Here is a 17,423-nt window from a genome sequence, read left to right as displayed (position 1 = left end):
TTCACGTTGTAGTACCACATCAAGAATTCAGCGTTACCACTGTGTGAGTGATCTCAGAGACTCGGCACTTTGAACAAAATGGTAAATAAAACTTTTCCTGAAGTTGTACAGTATTATGGGTCTGCTAGAGATGAGATTTAATTTTTTTGTTGCTGTCAGTAGCCTAGTTCTTTTATGACTGGTTATTGCAGTCATACCTAAGCAATGCATTATGATTTGGTTGTGTAAGTGCTTACACAGAGGTCTAGTGTGTCTATCACTTAATTGTCTTTGCTCCAAGGCCAGCATGTGATCGTCTGTATCCATTTTCTTTCTTTGAGGTTTTGCATGCTGTTTTGACTTCTGACCTCTCAGTGAACAATCTGCCTATATGTTCATTGTATATAAAAATGTGTTTATGGGATATTAACCAAAAGAGAATGAGTTTTACAAATAGCTACTCAGATTTTTTTTTGGGGGTGGGGGGGGTGGGGGTAGAGTATGAAAGAACACCTCCATTGAAAAGCTTTTCATTATGGGAAGAAAATCTTGTAAAATTGTCAGTAATACAATCTTTTTAGAAAACTTAAAGGCAAAACAACCAAATTTGCTATGTTTTGGGGGTTGTTTCGCCCGTAGCCTATTTGTTGAATCTCTCTAACAGCACCAGTCCTTGTGTTGATACGCATCTTTTGGGGCTAATAGTGTCATCCTGCTTTAGCAAAAGAGAATTGGGTACGCTGCATTTTTAAAAGAATTTTCAGATTGTGGATCCTCAGTTTATCCATGTATGCTGTGCTTTTATAACAAAAATTGCTTTTCCACGTTGTTCATTTTGCTCTAGAGAGGCTTTTAAATGTTGGAAAGAAGTTTGGCTGTTGTTTGACAAGATTTCCTTTCAATAGTAATGGTTATGCTGACATAATCAGAGGTGTGCTCTCCTCGGCTGCAGTTCCGCTGTATGATGTTCTAAAGTTCTTGTATGATGAACCAATCTGGAGAATCAGTCCAGATTAATTAGGTGGAAGGGGGGATATGTTCATTCTGGATTAGTTCAGATTAACCGCAGGGCTGTGTAAATGACTCTGTTGGCACAACTGAAAAGGTAGTATTGGGAAACAGGGAGCAGCTGGAGGGAGCTTCTTAAGCCAGCAATTCCACTACAAAAAAATATATCAGAATATGGGAATTTAACGTGTTAGCAAGTTAGGAGTGAATTCAAAGACCACTAGTGTACTCCACTCTAAATAAGAGGATCACTCTAACTTCTGTAAGCTACTTTGCATGTATTGCTAATCAGGTGTGTCCACATGGGGAGCTAGTGCACTGTACACAAAAAAATTACTTACATTGCCTACTAACTTCTGTGGCTGATTTAGAAATCAGTAAAAATAGCAACCAGTTTGAGTTAGTATTATGCTGTAAAGTGTAATTCTTTCATACTTGAAGATGTGATTTTCCTCTCTGTAGTACAGTATCTGTGCAATAATTACCTATTTCAAATCTAGGCAGTTTGCTAAGAGCTGTACTAGGCCGTCTGGTAACATAGATGCCGAGTCCTTTAGCCTGTTTGGTTTTGCTGTTTCCCCAGTGAAATGCTCTGAGGGTTCTGCAGGGTTCTTTTGGCTTTAATTGAGTTTACATAAGGCCTTCTAGCTGGAATGAGGTAGAATTTTTCTCTTAGGTTACTAAATGCAAGCAAAACCTGTAAATATTGGACCAGCCATTAAACCATCTTAAAATGCAAAGAGGCAGGAGGTAAAACAGCTGTGGAACAGAAAGCTCCTGCTTTTGAGGACAGATATGAACTGCATTTTATGGGGGAATTATAGAGTACCTCTGCAGTTGTCTAGTTTCTATAGCTCAATGTTCCCCAAGTTAATGTCCACGGTTAACTTTTTCCTAGTCACTTAAAGCCATCTGAATTTGTACCAGGTAATTTAACTTTTGATGTAAATAACTTCTGGTTATATCAAGAGTTAACAATTTTATGTGATTATTTTTTAAGTATCAGAAGAGCTATTGGTATGTGGACGTTAAGTATTTTAGGGTTAAATTTTCTGGTTGTTAAAACAATGCTAAAAAATATTTGTACATTGAAATATTTTTGTGCAGCAATATATGCAATTTGAAACAACTAAATATTCCAATTTTGTCTTTAAACAAAGTGTTTTAAGTATTACATTATGCAGTACTTTAACAATTCGTTCAAGTCTTAAGTCAGAGTTTTTTTTCTTTTTGAGATACTGATGTAAATTGAGATTAGAAACTGGTTGTCATTCTAAATTTAGAATTCCTTACTGCTAGTGTTGCAACTGGTACTCCAACAGTGAGAGTATGAATTATATTTGTAATTAACTTCACTATTTAGACATGAGTGTAAATGCTTTTCACGTAGAAATCCTCCCTACCCCCAAATATTACACTTGCTGAGAATTGATATAGGTTGGGTTGGTTTTTTTTTTTTCATTTAAGATACTCTCAGTACTGGAATAACCTGCACTGTGTAGAAGAGTCATCATAACCCAATTAAATAAATCTCACCTCTTTCAAATCTCAGAAATGTATTCCTTTATGATCTGATTTCCCAGTCTGACACCTCAGTGAGTACTCTGCAGGTGCCATCACCACCTATCAACAGAGTACTGTTCTCTGGGACTGGGACAGGTGCTGTGATATTAGCAATGTGATATTAGCAGGGCAGGGTACCTCCTGGGATGGGGTATTTTGCTTTGCATAAAATGGTGTTTAAGAACTGAAAACAAAGATGATTAAATCCTGAGTTAGAGCTTTTCTTAGAAAGATCAGAAGGCTCTTATGTTTGTGTTCCACGTAGCTTTTAATTGTTACTCTGAGAGAATTTCAAGAAAATTGCATTTTTGATAGTGTACTTTAAATATCTATTGCTATTTGTATTGATTATGTCTTTTACACTTTATTGATGGCTGAGTTGGTATTCCATCTCAGTTTTTATAACAATAAATGTTCCATAAACAAATCTTTCAACCTACTATTGATGGTAAGAAAAATCTGGTAATATAAAGTAGGGCAGAGAAGAGATGATAGATGAAAGTTCCAGGTGTACAATTCCACCATGGCAACTTTTATTGTTTGCTGTCTTGCATTTGATCCAATTTATTATTTAAAAGAAAATCCTCTAAAAAAAAAAAAAAAAAGCAGTTTTGCTCTCAGTTTAAGGGTGTGCTTTGAAATAACTTTTGGGTTTAGTAGGATTTTGTTTGTTGAAAGTTTTTGGTTAAAATCTAAGGGGTTTTTTTTTCTTGCCTTTTTTTTTTTTCCCCCCTTAGAACTGCAGTTCAGTTTCAGTCTTCTTCCTGTTCAGATTTCCAGAGTTGGACAAAATAGCTTATAATTTTTTTTTCATGCTCTGATAAATTTTAAATGCTCATAGTGGCTAGAAATTGTAATCTGTGTGATTAGGGAAGTGAGCCAAAAATTAGTGTTTAGCAAGTGAAGCTATGTCTAACATCTTCTAATTCTTTAACTTACTTTTTACTGATAGTAAAATATTTAACATTTTCTACTTCATAATTAGAATAAAATCAGCAGTGATTTTAATTTCTATTCCTTTCTGTCAGTCATCCAGCAGAAAGAGGGAAGTAGACTTTACTTTGGTTCTGTTAACCTAACTAGATTTGAATGTTGCTTCACCCTTCATATCTAGACTGAGTGGGTAGGATTCATGTTGGGTAACTCTCTTTTCACAAAGTGGGGGGGGTTCTTTTTCTTTTTTCTTTTCTTAATGTTTGGCTTTTGAATACTGTGTGGTTATTTTGTATTTTAAAAGGTCTTTGTCATGCGTAGTGCATATTACTAAGGATAGTCAATTTCCTTAACTTCTGCAAAGAACAAAAAAGATTAAATGACCCAGGTTTTTTAGGTTGGGGGGGAGGGTGGTTTGTTTTGGTTTGTTGTTTTTTTTTTTTAATATTAAACTTCTTTTAAATCATCTTTAATTTAATCACCTGTAAAAGCCTGGGTGAACTCTGATAGAAATAGGGAAGTTGGCATTTTAAAACAATTTTCCTTGTTTTCTTCTGGCTGCAGCCAGTAGAAGAATACTCTGGAGGAATTTCACTGGGGAATAATTATATCTGCAGGAGACATTTCTTTTTAATTACTATCAGGTAGTGATTGGTTTACGACCCTGACATGAAGGCTTATAACACATTTTTAAAATATCCTATATAACTGTTTTGATTGCATATATGTATGTGTAATTATCTCTGAACCTTGTTTAAACTTTGTTCTAGTGTCTTGTGTTGATGAATTCCTCAAGTTTATGTGATTTATGTGGTGGCTTGTATGTTTAATGTTATTCCTCAATTTATTGACCGTTCTCCTGGGGTTTTCTTTGTTGTTAAAGCATAAATTGGATGATCTACTTATTGTATGTGTTGTACATTAAATTGTATTTCTGTCATATCCTCTTATGTTCATTTCCTTTCGACATTAAAAAAAGACCAAAACCCATCCTTTTTGACTTGTTTCAGGTGAAAGACGTTCAAAGTCTTTAATCACTAGTTGCTTGTCTTTGGAATCCTTCTGCTTTTACAGTATCTTTCTGTGATTGCTTTCCTCAAATCAAACATCTATCGTGATCACAAATACCAGGGCATTTTTTTTCTTCCATATTGTACCTCACTTTTGATATATCGGGTACTGCAGGTAATCAGAAAATGAACACAGGTATCTTGAATAGTTTTTATGAATTATTTTAAAACTATTTTTTCCCACCAAACCGTCTGGGCAGTGGTCAATTCTCTTTTTTTCTGGACTAGTTGCAATAGGAGTTTCTGTTTCTTTCTGAAGAAAGAGTGGTTCAAAATTCAGTGTAATTGCCATATATTTATCTATGCTGAATTTCAGCTGGCACCATTCTGCTTATTCCTTCTTCCACAGTTTTCAGTAATTAATGCTGCAGCATCTTCAAATGTTGACATTTACTAACAATTTTTTTCAGGGGACCTCTGTATGTTCCTTCATTCTTTGAACTTCATGTAAGATTATTGCTTATTTCTTCCCTTTGGGCAGTTTCTGATCAGTGAAAGTATGTACCCCTGGACAATGTATTTTTCCAAATGGCTTTGCCAAAAAACTTAATAATTAAGTTTTTGTTAAATATGCAGCTAAGTGGTTTAATTTATATATTTGAAAATTTCTAATGGATTAGAAAGATATGACTTCCCTATATTGACACTTTACTAAGTCATCTTTATTTTCATCATCCTTGGAGTTTTATAATACTGTAATTATTTTCATCAATTTACTTGTAGCTTGGGGAACAAGGCTTACAGATTTACAATTCCTAGAATTGGTCCTACAACTTTTTTCTAAAAAGAGATACAGTGTTTGCCTACTTTCTGGTCATCTTATGGGGTAGTTTATTTTAATGAAATGTGGAATTTTTTAGCAGCTTGGACCTTTTTCTTGCATTGTTTTCAAGAATCTAAAATGCGTTCACACAGGTCTTTGGGCTCTTTCCATATCCAGAAGCTCCTCTTGCTAAATTATTTTCTGGTAGTACCTTTTTGTGTGTTTTTAATTACTCCCTCAGTTCTCTCAGTTCCCTGTGGCTTGTGAAGTCTCTTGCAGGTTTTTGTACCTAATGGGATTTTTAAAATTCTTAATATTTTTTTTCCCCTGTCCTTGAATGTTTTGCACTCTCAGTGCTGTTTTTTGATCACGGCAGTGTTTGTCTTAATGTTAAACAAGAGCTGTTTTGAAAACTTCCAGAATAAATTTCAGAGTTGGAATATATAGTTTTGTCTTGAATAACCTTTGGAGTTTTTTTGGTCCATCTTTCCATGCATAAGGGCATGCCCGTGTTTGTGCAGTAACACCTGCAGAATAGCTAAAACCTAGGTATGATCTGATTCTACTTAGTACTTCATAATATTTTTCATTATCAGCATGTTGTGTGAACGTTGGATTTACTAATGATTTATACTTGGCATCTAAGAAGTTCATTTTAATTCTGAGAATATTTCAACTTGGATGTTTTTTGGCTTTGCTCTCTTTGCTGAAATGGGGCTGTTGTTACACTCTTGAGTTCTGACTGCTCATGTGGAGGTACCAAGTGTGTTGGTTTTGCTGATATTCCAAGAAATACTTTCTGAATAAAAATTAAGAAGTCTCTTTGTTTTCTTTTTTGTTTTGTTTCTCTGTATATCAGTTTTGGATAATTTCTGTTGGATGCAAAAGTAGGATGATAGTGAACTTTTGAAGGTGAAGAGAAGGAAGACTTAACTGAAGCAGCCTTACTTTGATTGCTCACTAGTGGAGGAGGATCAAGCAAAATGGAGTAGCATTTCACTCACCCTGTTCAGCGAGTAGAACTGCCCTTCACTCTTACCTTTTCTACCTTCTGCCACTCCTGCTATAGGATAAGGAATAAACTTGCTTGTAAAAGGTCATTCTCCTCATCATGGAGGAATGACAGGAATTTAGTGGGAGAAGTCATCTACTTGCTTGCATTTTCCTTCATCTGCTTCCTTCCTCCCGCTGAAAAAAAGCCTTTCATTGATTTCTGGAGGAATTTTTAAAAAAAGTTGTGGGGAAAATAATACCTGCTTGAGGGGTATCTGAAGAGATGTTGAGAAAATAAATTTAGTACTGTTCCACTTTTCCCCCTGGGAAGTGAATACGTGTGTGTGTGTCTGTATTACCCAGGTGTTGCCATCTCCAAGGCCGAAAAGGGGTCCTGCCTTGCACTCATTTGGAAAGCATTACTCTTTTCTACTGTATGACATCCTGTCTTTATGAATGTCCTGATGAGTAGGTACAGCTATAAGGGGGCTGGGCTAGGTGGGTACTTAGGGATCACCCCCTTGGTTCTTTTGATGAAGAGAAATGTTGAAAAATACACACATTTGTCTCATGGGAAGGGTTTTGCATGAATAGTTATGGCCTTTTAGAGAGGGTCCTCAAAAGCCAGAGACCCAGGCATTCGCTCTCACAGAGATGATTTTTATTCCCCTGAAAGCATTTGGCTAAGGTATGTGAGGAGGATTGTACAGTCTCGCAGGTGTTTTTAATAAGAAAACAAAGCTGGCTACTAGCAGTTTCTGCGTCTCCTTACATTGCTGTGAGTAGAAGGTAATAGTAAATTCCCCCTTGTATTTACTGTTTTTCTTGCTCTCCCTCTTTGAACTCTCAAGGTTATTCAGTTATTTTCCTCACAATTTCATTAGGAAATTTGCCAAAAACATCCTTTCTAGGCAGCTGTCTCTGGACCTTTGGAGGCCAGCACTAATGTGCTTCCAGTCTGCAGGGGGTGTTTGGCACGAAATTATGAACTAGGCCTTCAGCGCTTCGGGGGAGAGAGGGGAAGGGATCGCAAACGTTTTACCACACCCAGGTGCAAATTTTTGCTACTCTATGAGCATTCAGAGGCTTTCATCTCTTGTTGTACCTGTTTTGTCCTGGTGCAAGGTCTGTTAACAGCAACAAATTGTTGATGTGAGAGAATTATAATGGAAGAGTTATTTTTCTGTTCGCCAAATGTTGCTTTGAAGAAAAGCTTTTGTGTGTGTGGGAGGGAATGACTCCGGCAATCTTAAACTGTTCAGATATAATTTTTTAATGAGGCATTGATTTGTATTTTTTTCATTTTAAAGCGGTGCTTGAAGGTGCCGCAGCGTTGTCTGCACGTAAGACTTCATGTAAAATTGAATGAAATATTAGACGTTTTGCCGAAATTAATATCGGGAGGAGTTAAACATACCAGAAAGAGCAAGAAATGCGTTTCGGTGCTTGCTTTCATATGCCGCTTAAGAATATAGGCAACTGCTGTACCATATGTACGTACAATATATTTGTCAGACTAACTGCTTCTCGTGTTTGACTAAACTGTCTCCTTTCAGCCACCCACACAGAATATGCCTATGGGTCCGGGAGGGATGAGTCAGAGCGGCCCTCCCCCACCTCCGCGCTCGCACAGCATGTCTTCAGATGGTATGGTAGGTGGGGGCCCTCCTGCGCCACACATGCAGAACCAGATGAACGGCCAGATGCCTGGTAAGTTTTTCTCCTCTAAGACATTAACACCAGCGTTGCCTGGCAACTGAAACGACATGGGGGCTCAAGGGATACTAGATTGTTGATGACAAAACTGCTTTGAATGCCCCCGAGTACAAGCTCTCTTAGAGTTTGTTAGCTACAGAGCTACGTGACCTGTATTCAGTGTTTATCAGGCTGCCCTTGGGCTTTGATGTAGCTGACACACAGCATTCCTCTGATGAACAGAACTGGCTAAATTTAGTCTGTTTGAAACTGTGCAGTACAGCTGGCTTTAGAAGGCTTATTGGGGAAAGGCATTGGCCTGTGGCTGAGTGAACACAAATCCTTCCATGAAAAGATAATGCGAAATCATCGTAGCTAAATAATTAGATAATAATAAAATAGATACATCTTAACAGAGGGCGTTTCCAATGTGGGTAAATGTTTAAAAAAAAAAATTGCTTTTATGCAGAAACTCATCCAGCTTCCACTAATCCTCTGTGTTCTTTATTATTAAAGATGTGTTGAATCATAAGGGATTTGTAAAGAAATGGCCTCCAGATTATTGTTCTAGGTGTAAATTTAAAGTCAGTTTTATACCATCCTGTTTTGTAATAAAAAGAAAAGTGCTTGGGAAGTCAGAAACAAAGCAGTGAAACAAGATGATAAAATTCCACATTGTACCTACCAGTACTGGCTTTGGGGTAACTATTCCCTTTAGCAGTCAGATCAGAATGGAGTAGGCCCTGGAAAAGCTTGCTTCTTTATACAGAGGCTGTTTTCCAGAATTTCTACTCATAAAGTCATACTGTCTATTTCATGTGAATTTGACTTCCAGATTAAAATTGCATTCCCAGGATTGCTTTTATTCGGGACCCCTTCATTTTTTTGTATGGAGGAACTTTTTGTACAAAAGCTCTTCAAGGTATTGGGTCTTCCAAGAAAGGGAACTGCTGTCAAAGGATCTTTGAAAATTCATCTCTTGGTGGTCACAAGGATAAGCTTCCTGACAGCACACACAGTAAATAACTATGCAAAACTTAATATGAAGTAAAAAATATAATGATTGCTGTAGTCTCTAACTTCTGTGCCAATCTTGATAAAATGGACCTGATAGTGTTAGTGACAGCTTTTCTGAGAAGAGTAGCTGAATAGCCTCCAGAGGCTGTGTGTAAGAAGTGTAATAAAAGATCTAGAGAAGTTAGTTTCATCGTACATGTTGGTCATGGTCTGCATTTGGAAGTGGAAAGAGCAATATATGCTGCTCCCTAAGCAGGGCAGAGATATTCTGGTTGTGGAGTTCTCTATCCCTCTAAGATCCATCAGCTCCCATGGAGAATAGCATTGCCTCTCACAAATCAGTCTCTTTGACCCTCTAGTGTAATCATATTATTGTTATTATAATGATCTTTTCCAAGGAGAAGGATTACTGAGTCACAATGTGAGCATAATGACTTCACTGCAGAGCCACGGGGGAGAAAAGTCACTCCTTAAACATACATATTTTGTAATTAGATAGAATAAGAAAAGAGCTCTTATGAAAATATGTGAAAGGTAAATAGGTTTGTTTTGGTATTCACCTAGACAGATACTTAAATACAGTTTCCAACTAAGCTTTAATTTAGCCTTTCTTCCAACATACTCACTTTTTTGAATATCTGTTCCTTCCCTTCTCTGTTCAAGGTTGTCTCTGAGGATGTGAAGATAAACAGCTTAGGATGAGGGCATCTCTAATACTGGAAAGGCATGCTAAAATCATTTCATAGTTAGGCATTGGAGAAGGGGAAACAGAATCATCTTGTTAAGTGGATAGCTGAATGATTGTTTTCTTTTTTTAAGTGTTTGCTAGTTTGCCTGTGTGTGAGCCTTTGTGTATTTCATAGACATGTATTTGTAATAATTTCTGCAGTGTATGCATTTGCTTTCTGTTCATAGGGCACTTACTCTAAAGTTACGTAGACACTTTGTAACAGAAGTCAGATACAAAACTTTAAATATCTGAAGAAACGATCTGTCCAAAAGGAATAAAGTCACTAAGGTGCGAACCGAGAGACTCCAGAGTTGACAACCGCGAGTTGACCAGCCTGGAAGAAATAAAATGCAGGCTCTTAAAAATACCAGCTAAGGATTTCTGGAAGGCCTTATCTGAGTAGGGGCTTCCACAGGACTGAGTGTGGGTGGAAGGGTTGATGGGAGGATTCAAAGAACTGCCTAGTGATGGTCAGGGCACAAGTTGATTTAAAGTTCTGTCATGGACCTGTCCCATTACCTAAAGGGCAAAGGATGATTTTTCTCATACTTGCGTTCTGGGTAATGAAGGACTTGAAGTGCTGCTGAGGCCCCTAACTGCATCCCCTGACAAATGAGTGTGTGTATCCTCTTACCAGGGAAGACAGTCATGACGAACCTTTTTCAGCCTATGGTGGAACTGAGTGTTTTCTGTACCTGAAAAAATTAATCTGTGTAGAGTTACACTCCCTGAGAGTTTGTGTGATGTGAAGTAAGGGTGGTCTGGATTTGGAAGGAGATGATGAACTGGGCTGTGCTGGTGGCAAGTTACCTTCCCGATTTCTTGAGCTTGTTTTATCATATGTAGAAAGTTGAAAGGTAAGGCTAGCTGTAGGGTTCTCTGACCTTTGTCCTGGCACTGGTAGGTCACCTTCCCAAATAACAGGTGCTTGCGTATTACCAACAAGTTCTCTCGAAGTCTTCTTTCCTTTCTGCAGATGTAGTCTCGAATGCGCTTAGGCTGGCTTACAGCTTCTCAGAGCTAAGATACTGTCCATAAGTGGTTAAGAGGAAAAAGGACTTCTGTTTATAGTCAAGATAGATATTTATTACATTAACTTTTATTATAACACAGAATGTAATTAGTATAGCATTTAAAACAGTTATTTTAATGGCAGATAATGCACTTCATGTCACTCTCATATGTCATTCATATTCCGTTCTTCCTATTTCATTTATTAGTATGAAAAAAAAAAAATCAACTGCTGTGTCCTTATGTGTAGGAGAACCCCATGAAGTATTTTGGCAAACTATAAAAAAAAGTTTTGTAAAGTGTGTTCTTAACTATTTTTCATTTGCAAGATTTTTTGATACTGTTGTCTTAGCTTTTCCTCTGTCCTTGTCTTCTAGCTTCTGACTAACAAACTACCTGATTTTGACCCCAGAATATACACATCCCTGACACTTCATGTACCAGCTTTTCCTTATGAGTGCTTTCTCCTGTTTTGGTGCTACCCGAAACGTGAAGTGTACGTCAGCCTTTTAGAGAAGGTGTTCTATTTTTTCAACAACTTCTCTCTTGTGATAACTTTTGCCTTCCCCATTTTGCTTCTTATATTACTGGTTTTTAAAAACTTACTCCACTGTGTGCTTTGCTAGCTCTCTGAAATCTATTATCGACAATTTCTTCCTTTAAACAAAAAGGAAAAAAAAAACCACTCCCAGACCCTGACTTTTTGGCACTAACCCTGTGTATTCCTTCCTTTTCTTAGGAAAGAAATTAAGAAAGTAGTCTTGTAGCAGTCCTAAAATAGTTGCTTGGCACTACAGTCTGGAGCTTCACCTTAGCTTTACTTTAACACATTTGATGATTGATTTCATGTTAAGCGATGATCTCACTTTTTCAGAATTAAACTGTCTCCATGTTCTCACTATTACAGAGTTAGGCAGTGTTGAATTGAAGAGGGGACAGTACAGGCATCTATAGTTCTGTGTCATGGTCATAATCCTATTCACTGAGTAGTTATTTTCTGTATTTGTGGTGGATCCACCTTTGTATAGTTCAGCAATCTCTGCTCACCTTGTTTTGCAGGAACAGTGAACTGCACGTATGATACCTTTTTTTAGCTTTTTCACTTTCCTTGATAAAATAAGCTTATGTGTTCATTTCAGTAAGATGCCTTGAAAAGGGCAAGAGGGTAAACATTCTTAAACATATTCTCTGTTTCTTCATGTTGGCTTTTAGTAGCTGTGTTCCTTGATCTCTGTCGTCTTCTGCATCTTTTTGTTTGCAGTTCAGTTGGTATTGCCTCTATGACCTTGTGTACAACTCTCTATGTCCTTATTTTAGCCTTCATTCTGTCCTAGATTAGTGCAGTTATTTCTTTAGTCAAAACAGGACTCAGGAGCTGTTTACATCTGAAGGCAGATACTTCCTCCACGCATACTTCCCCCCCACCCCCCCTCCCCGCAAGGACACATGTAACCAACACCATCTTCCTACAACTCTACTGGCATAGTTTCTTTTAGGTTCCTTTTCTAAGGTTTCTGTATTTCTAAGGCTTTTGTAGCTTAACAAAAATCCTGTGGCATGTTTGGCAACAATGTCATCTTCTTGGGTGAACTCTGTCTATATCAACACTTGCCTTGTTTACAGTTGACCTACTCAGTCACATGCTCTGGTTGTACCTATCTTCATAAACTCTTCATGTGATGCTTGTCATATGCATAATCCTTGCATTTAATTTACTATTTTCATTTGTCATATTTATACCCAGTCACATCTCTTACTAATTTTACTCCTAGTAGATGCTTACTTATCCCAGCTGAAGTAATGAGTAAGCTGATCAGATGGTATTGTAATGTTTACGGTTTTTGAAAATACCCATTGAGAGTAAATTTAATTCAGAGAACAATCCTATTCCAACTTGTGTTGTCAAGAAGAGGGGAAATAAAGGATGAAGCGATGTAGTTGCCCTTACAGGTATAAACCGGTTGCTCTTCCTTTGAATCTTTGCAAGCATGAGAGGTGAGCTGATAATTTGATGGCTGTCCTTCCAATCATCATCTCCCACCCTACTAATCTGTAAATACATTTGCAGAATATTGGCTACGTTACATGTTCGAACAATGTTAAATATGCCTTCAGCTATTTCTACTCTACATGCATTTGTACCATGTCAGTGTTAACAGTGCCTGACTTTTGAGAAAAAAAAAAAACCAAACATATTAACTGTTACTTTCAGAAAAGTGTCTAGTATGGTTTGGTTGAATAAACAGAAATGTTACAGCTATTGTAACAATTATATGTGTAGCTGTGATAGAGCTACCAAGCTGGCTGTTAAACTCGTACTGTGCAATTCAGGTTGAAATTCAGGGTGTGTGGTGCGAGTACTAAAAAGACTAGTTTTGCATATGATATGGATATAAGATGAGCTGTATGACATTTTACACCTTTGTTTCAGTAGCTTCAGCTGCTCAACAAAAGAAAATGTATTGCATAGTAGAGCTGAACTTGGACTGTTATCTTTTTTTAAGTTAAGTTGGGATATCATGAGCAAACTATGTTTTAGCTTTGTTTCAATGAAATTGTATTTAATACTTTTTAATTTTTTTTTAGTTTTGTGATTCAGTATTACTGTATTTGTTTTATGATACTTAATGTAGAACCTTTTTTTCCCCCCGTTTTTCTTTCTAAAGGACCTAACCATATGCCTATGCAAGGACCTGGACCTAACCAGCTCAATATGACTAACAGTTCCATGAACATGCCTTCAAGTAGCCATGGGTCGATGGGCGGCTATAATCACTCAGTGCCATCCTCACAGAGTATGCCAGTGCAGAATCAGATGACTATGAGCCAGGGACAGCCGATGGGCAGCTATGGTCCCAGACCAAACATGAACATGCAACCAAACCAAGGTAAGTGAGGTGCTTGTTAGCTTCTGTAAAAAGGAAATATCTCAGGTACAGACTTTTTAAAAGGTCTTTTCTTGTAGATTTCCTTCTCTGAATGCATTTGTACCCATGTTTGGAGGACTCTATGTCCCCTTTCTTCCATGTGACTTCTTATTTATTTGCAGGCATTAAACTGTTTTCAGGTATTGTGTGGGACTCTGGGAATGGATCTGCTTTCATCAGTTATAAGTTTGAACTACTGTTTATCTTTCTCAGACTTTACACTTCTATCTAAGTGTTATTATTGCTTGAGTTGATAAAATACATCTCTACTTTTCAGTCTTTTGGGTAAATTGAAAAATTAAAGTCAGGTAGCCCTCAGATTTTTGTACCTAATTAATCTTTGTTCTCTGCTGCATGCTGTTTTAGCATGGGATGTCTGTTAATCTTAAAGAAACAAAATTTAGTTCCAGGAACAAATCCACTGCTCCCTACTGTTTTCAGGAGATGTCCTTCTGTATATAGTAGAATTCAGAACTAATTTTGTATCTAGGATATTTGCATAGCATAAACAGATGATGTATCCTGTTAACAGTATGGTCCTTGTTGAGGTGCAAGGACATTGCAGAATTAAAATATTGCATTAGAGTCACAACAGACCAAATTACTAAATTGTATGTATACTGCATATTCTTATAAATGTGCTTTACAAGTCAGCAAGCAGTATTTTCAGTTTACCCGTTAAGTCTGTTACTATATTGGGTCTGGACATACCACCTGCTGGAAGACATACCACAGAATTTTTTTTAAAAAATGCTTCTGCCACACTTACAGCAAGTATGGGGTTTTTTTTTCCCCAATATGTATGAAGTCTTACGGATATATTAGCTGAAGGATATGACTTGAGTCGAGGTTTTTGTCTCTTTTCTGATGCTGTAGGAGAATGTGGGTTTTTTTTCTAAGGCTGCCTTCCTGGTCATTGTAGAAAATAATCCTCCAGTGGCATAGGTTCTTACTGCAGTATACTCTCGTTGGAGGCCAAAGCTCCACTTCGTTAGGTACATACCATTTGTTCCTGAAGTGTACAAACAGACCAGGTCATACTGATGAGTTTGATTATTAGATCACAGAAAGGTTCAAAACGGACCAAAGACTAAGTTAATGAGACACCAAAAATGAGTCAAGATGACACAGCTGTTTCTGCAGTTTTCTTACCAGTAGTGAAGTGGGAAGTCTGAGTCCTTTGTTGTCCGCATTGTTAATGTAATTTTTCTTAAAAATTAAAAGCAGCGGAAACAAAAGATAAAGTCGTAGCAGAGGAAACCATCACAAGTGGTGTGGCAGTATTTTTAACTGCCTCTCTGAACTGGCAAGTTATCTGTGTTCTGGGCAATACACAAAGGAGTAATTTTGTAAATGCTGTGAGATGCTTTAGAAAAGTCCTGTGCATGCTCAGTTGAAATTTCTTAGTTGCAGAGAGTTAGCAATAAATATGTAGCAGTTTGTGTGAGGGAGCCATCCTCTAAGTCGCTCTGCAGAAAACAACTTTGTATGACTGGCTTACAGTTTAGGACTAGTAATTATTCCATCTCGGAGAACTGTTCTTTACTCTTCCTCATTCCCCTGCTGTATTTTCAGTACTCTGTCAAACTTGAAAATTGCTCATTAGAAATTAGGTAGAAAGATACTTAAAAAGTTTCTGTTCTGAACAAATAATAGTACTGAAGTGGCTTTGGGGAATAAAGAATAAAGCAGTATCTAGCAAAATTATATGTTCAAGAACAAGAGCAAAATAGTTTGAACAAGAGCTGGTACCGTTGCCTGCGTTTAGGACCACAATAAGCTTTCCCATTGGGTTATTCTAATTTTGCCAAATTTTGACCCTTTAGGGCTAAGACTTTGCATTCCAAATGTCTGCTTCAAGGCTGATTTAGTTTTGGTTTGTTTTTTTTTTAATTGTGAAAGTTGCACAGTGGGGTGAAAAATTATATTCTTCAAAATATTTCAATGTCTGACAAAAACGCTAGTAAATAGAGCACTTCATATATGAATGTAGGCGTGCAGGTGCCCCTTGCTGTAGAGCAAGGCTTTGAAGCTTGTCTGTTATGCCAGCAAGGTGCTATTTGCTGTTTCAGTGAAAATATTGTCCCAATTAGTCAAATATTAAATATCTGTAGGGGAAGAATTCTTTAAGTCTGAATATGTGCGTGCATGTTATGTATTGGTAGCTGAGGTTTTTGACCTAAGAATATTCCCAATCAGGTCTACTTAATACGTTTCCTCCATTTTCTACTCTTAGTTGTTACGTTCGTATTGAGGTTTGGTGACAGATTAGAGGAAATATTTTTGTCTCTTCACTCTCTTGTGACTCCAAGACAGCAGGGGAGAGAATGGCAGAGAAATCTGTGAGACCATGAGAGATTTAGGTAGGTAGCCAAGATCCGGTCTGTCTGGGCAGAGGGTCTCAGCCAAGCACGGACACTGCAGGCTTCTCATCTAAGTGAAGAAACAAGAATGAACCGCTAGGAAATGCATTGAGATGCAGTTTAACAAAAAGGGAACAGATTGCGACTTGAAGATTTCTTAATTGGTAGTGTGTGCTGCCATTCAGAAACAGAAATAAACCAAAATTTTCTGAACCTTGGTATTGTTGTCAGGAGGCATTTGTGAAGCCCTAAGCACTCATTGTTTCTTATAAAGGGGTGATCCATATGGAGAATGAGAGATCCTACTATGTCTGTCGGTTAATAACAGCACTAGCTAAATATAATGCTAAATATTCCACAAGATAAGGTCTTAGCATCTCAGATTGGCTGTTAAAAATTAGTAGATGTTTTTGACCTTAATCTTTCCCTGCATAGGTTCCCCATCTGTAGAGGAATGAATCTGATGGTAAGATTATAGTACCATTTTGATTGCACAGGAGTGTTGTGAAAGTATATTCGTTATGAAGATTTGGACATTTTAGTTACGAGTGCCATAAGAAAACCCATGAGTAAATTATTAATTCTGTCTTCAGTGTTTGGCTAGGCATGGCATCTCACATGAACAATTAGGAGAAAAAAAATATTGAAATAGCTTTTCAGTGAATAATATCTACTGTGTCCTGAATGAGGCCAGTACTTTTAGACAAAAAGCATGCTATCATATAATAGATAAAGACACCATAACATGCAGAAAGGTTTGATCTAACTTTTGGGTGGTGTTAGCATAACTTTTTATGTGCATTTTCTAGCAAAACGTCTTGCTGTATATACACATTTTGAGGCAGATAATATTAGTAAGAAAAAATGAAAAAGTGCTAATTAAGAAATAAAATGCATAGTAACAGAACCCATTGTTCGATTTACTTTGTCTCCACTTTGTGCGCATTATTGATTTGCACTTGTTTATGAAATGCTAGCCGAAGGAGTCTCTTAAATGAGAAGCAAAATTTTCACAGTATTGTTTTCATACAGTTGGTCCAGTTAAAAGAAGAATTTCAGTCATTTTGGACTTAGGAAGCAGAATGTTTTAAGTGGAAGATTCTGTAGATGACTCTGGATTAGAAGGGTACTGTAGCAGCCTGGGACATCTGCAAGGAATATTGGCTACCATTTTGGAAAAGATAGGAAGCAACAGGAGCTGAGTGAATGTAGAATAAACTCCTTTCTTATGGATGCATTTCTTCTTTTGTATGCGAAGCTGCTTCTGTTGAATTAAATATTTCAAGTCTTGCCAATTTTTGACTTTTCAGAGGGGAGGTGTAAGCATGATTTTCTGGAACCTGAAACTTTGATGGAAATTCCTCTTATATT

The 17,423-nt window shown here is 37.2% G+C and overlaps 1 protein-coding gene across 10 annotated transcripts in view; it reads left to right on the top strand.

Annotated features, from left to right (window-relative positions):
* The window catches only part of SS18 (SS18 subunit of BAF chromatin remodeling complex), a 430,088-nt gene that overhangs the window by 10,172 nt on the left and 402,493 nt on the right, over nt 1-17,423 (top strand). For all 10 annotated transcript variants that reach the window (XR_012830823.1, XR_012830822.1, XM_075704672.1 and 7 more), the window contains exons 4-5: nt 7,866-8,019; nt 13,429-13,650. Coding sequence is in view for 8 of the 10 variants with exons in the window: in XM_075704672.1 (XP_075560787.1) it covers nt 7,866-8,019; nt 13,429-13,650 (376 nt within the window). In the remaining 2 variants the exon portion in view is untranslated. The remainder of the gene's footprint in view (nt 1-7,865; nt 8,020-13,428; nt 13,651-17,423) is intronic.

Source organism: Pelecanus crispus, chromosome 2 (assembly GCF_030463565.1).
Source record: "Pelecanus crispus isolate bPelCri1 chromosome 2, bPelCri1.pri, whole genome shotgun sequence".
Classification (NCBI taxonomy): Eukaryota; Metazoa; Chordata; class Aves; order Pelecaniformes; family Pelecanidae; genus Pelecanus; species Pelecanus crispus.
The sequence above is the reverse complement of the archived record's forward strand: the minus strand, read 5'-3'. Positions and strand labels throughout refer to the sequence as shown.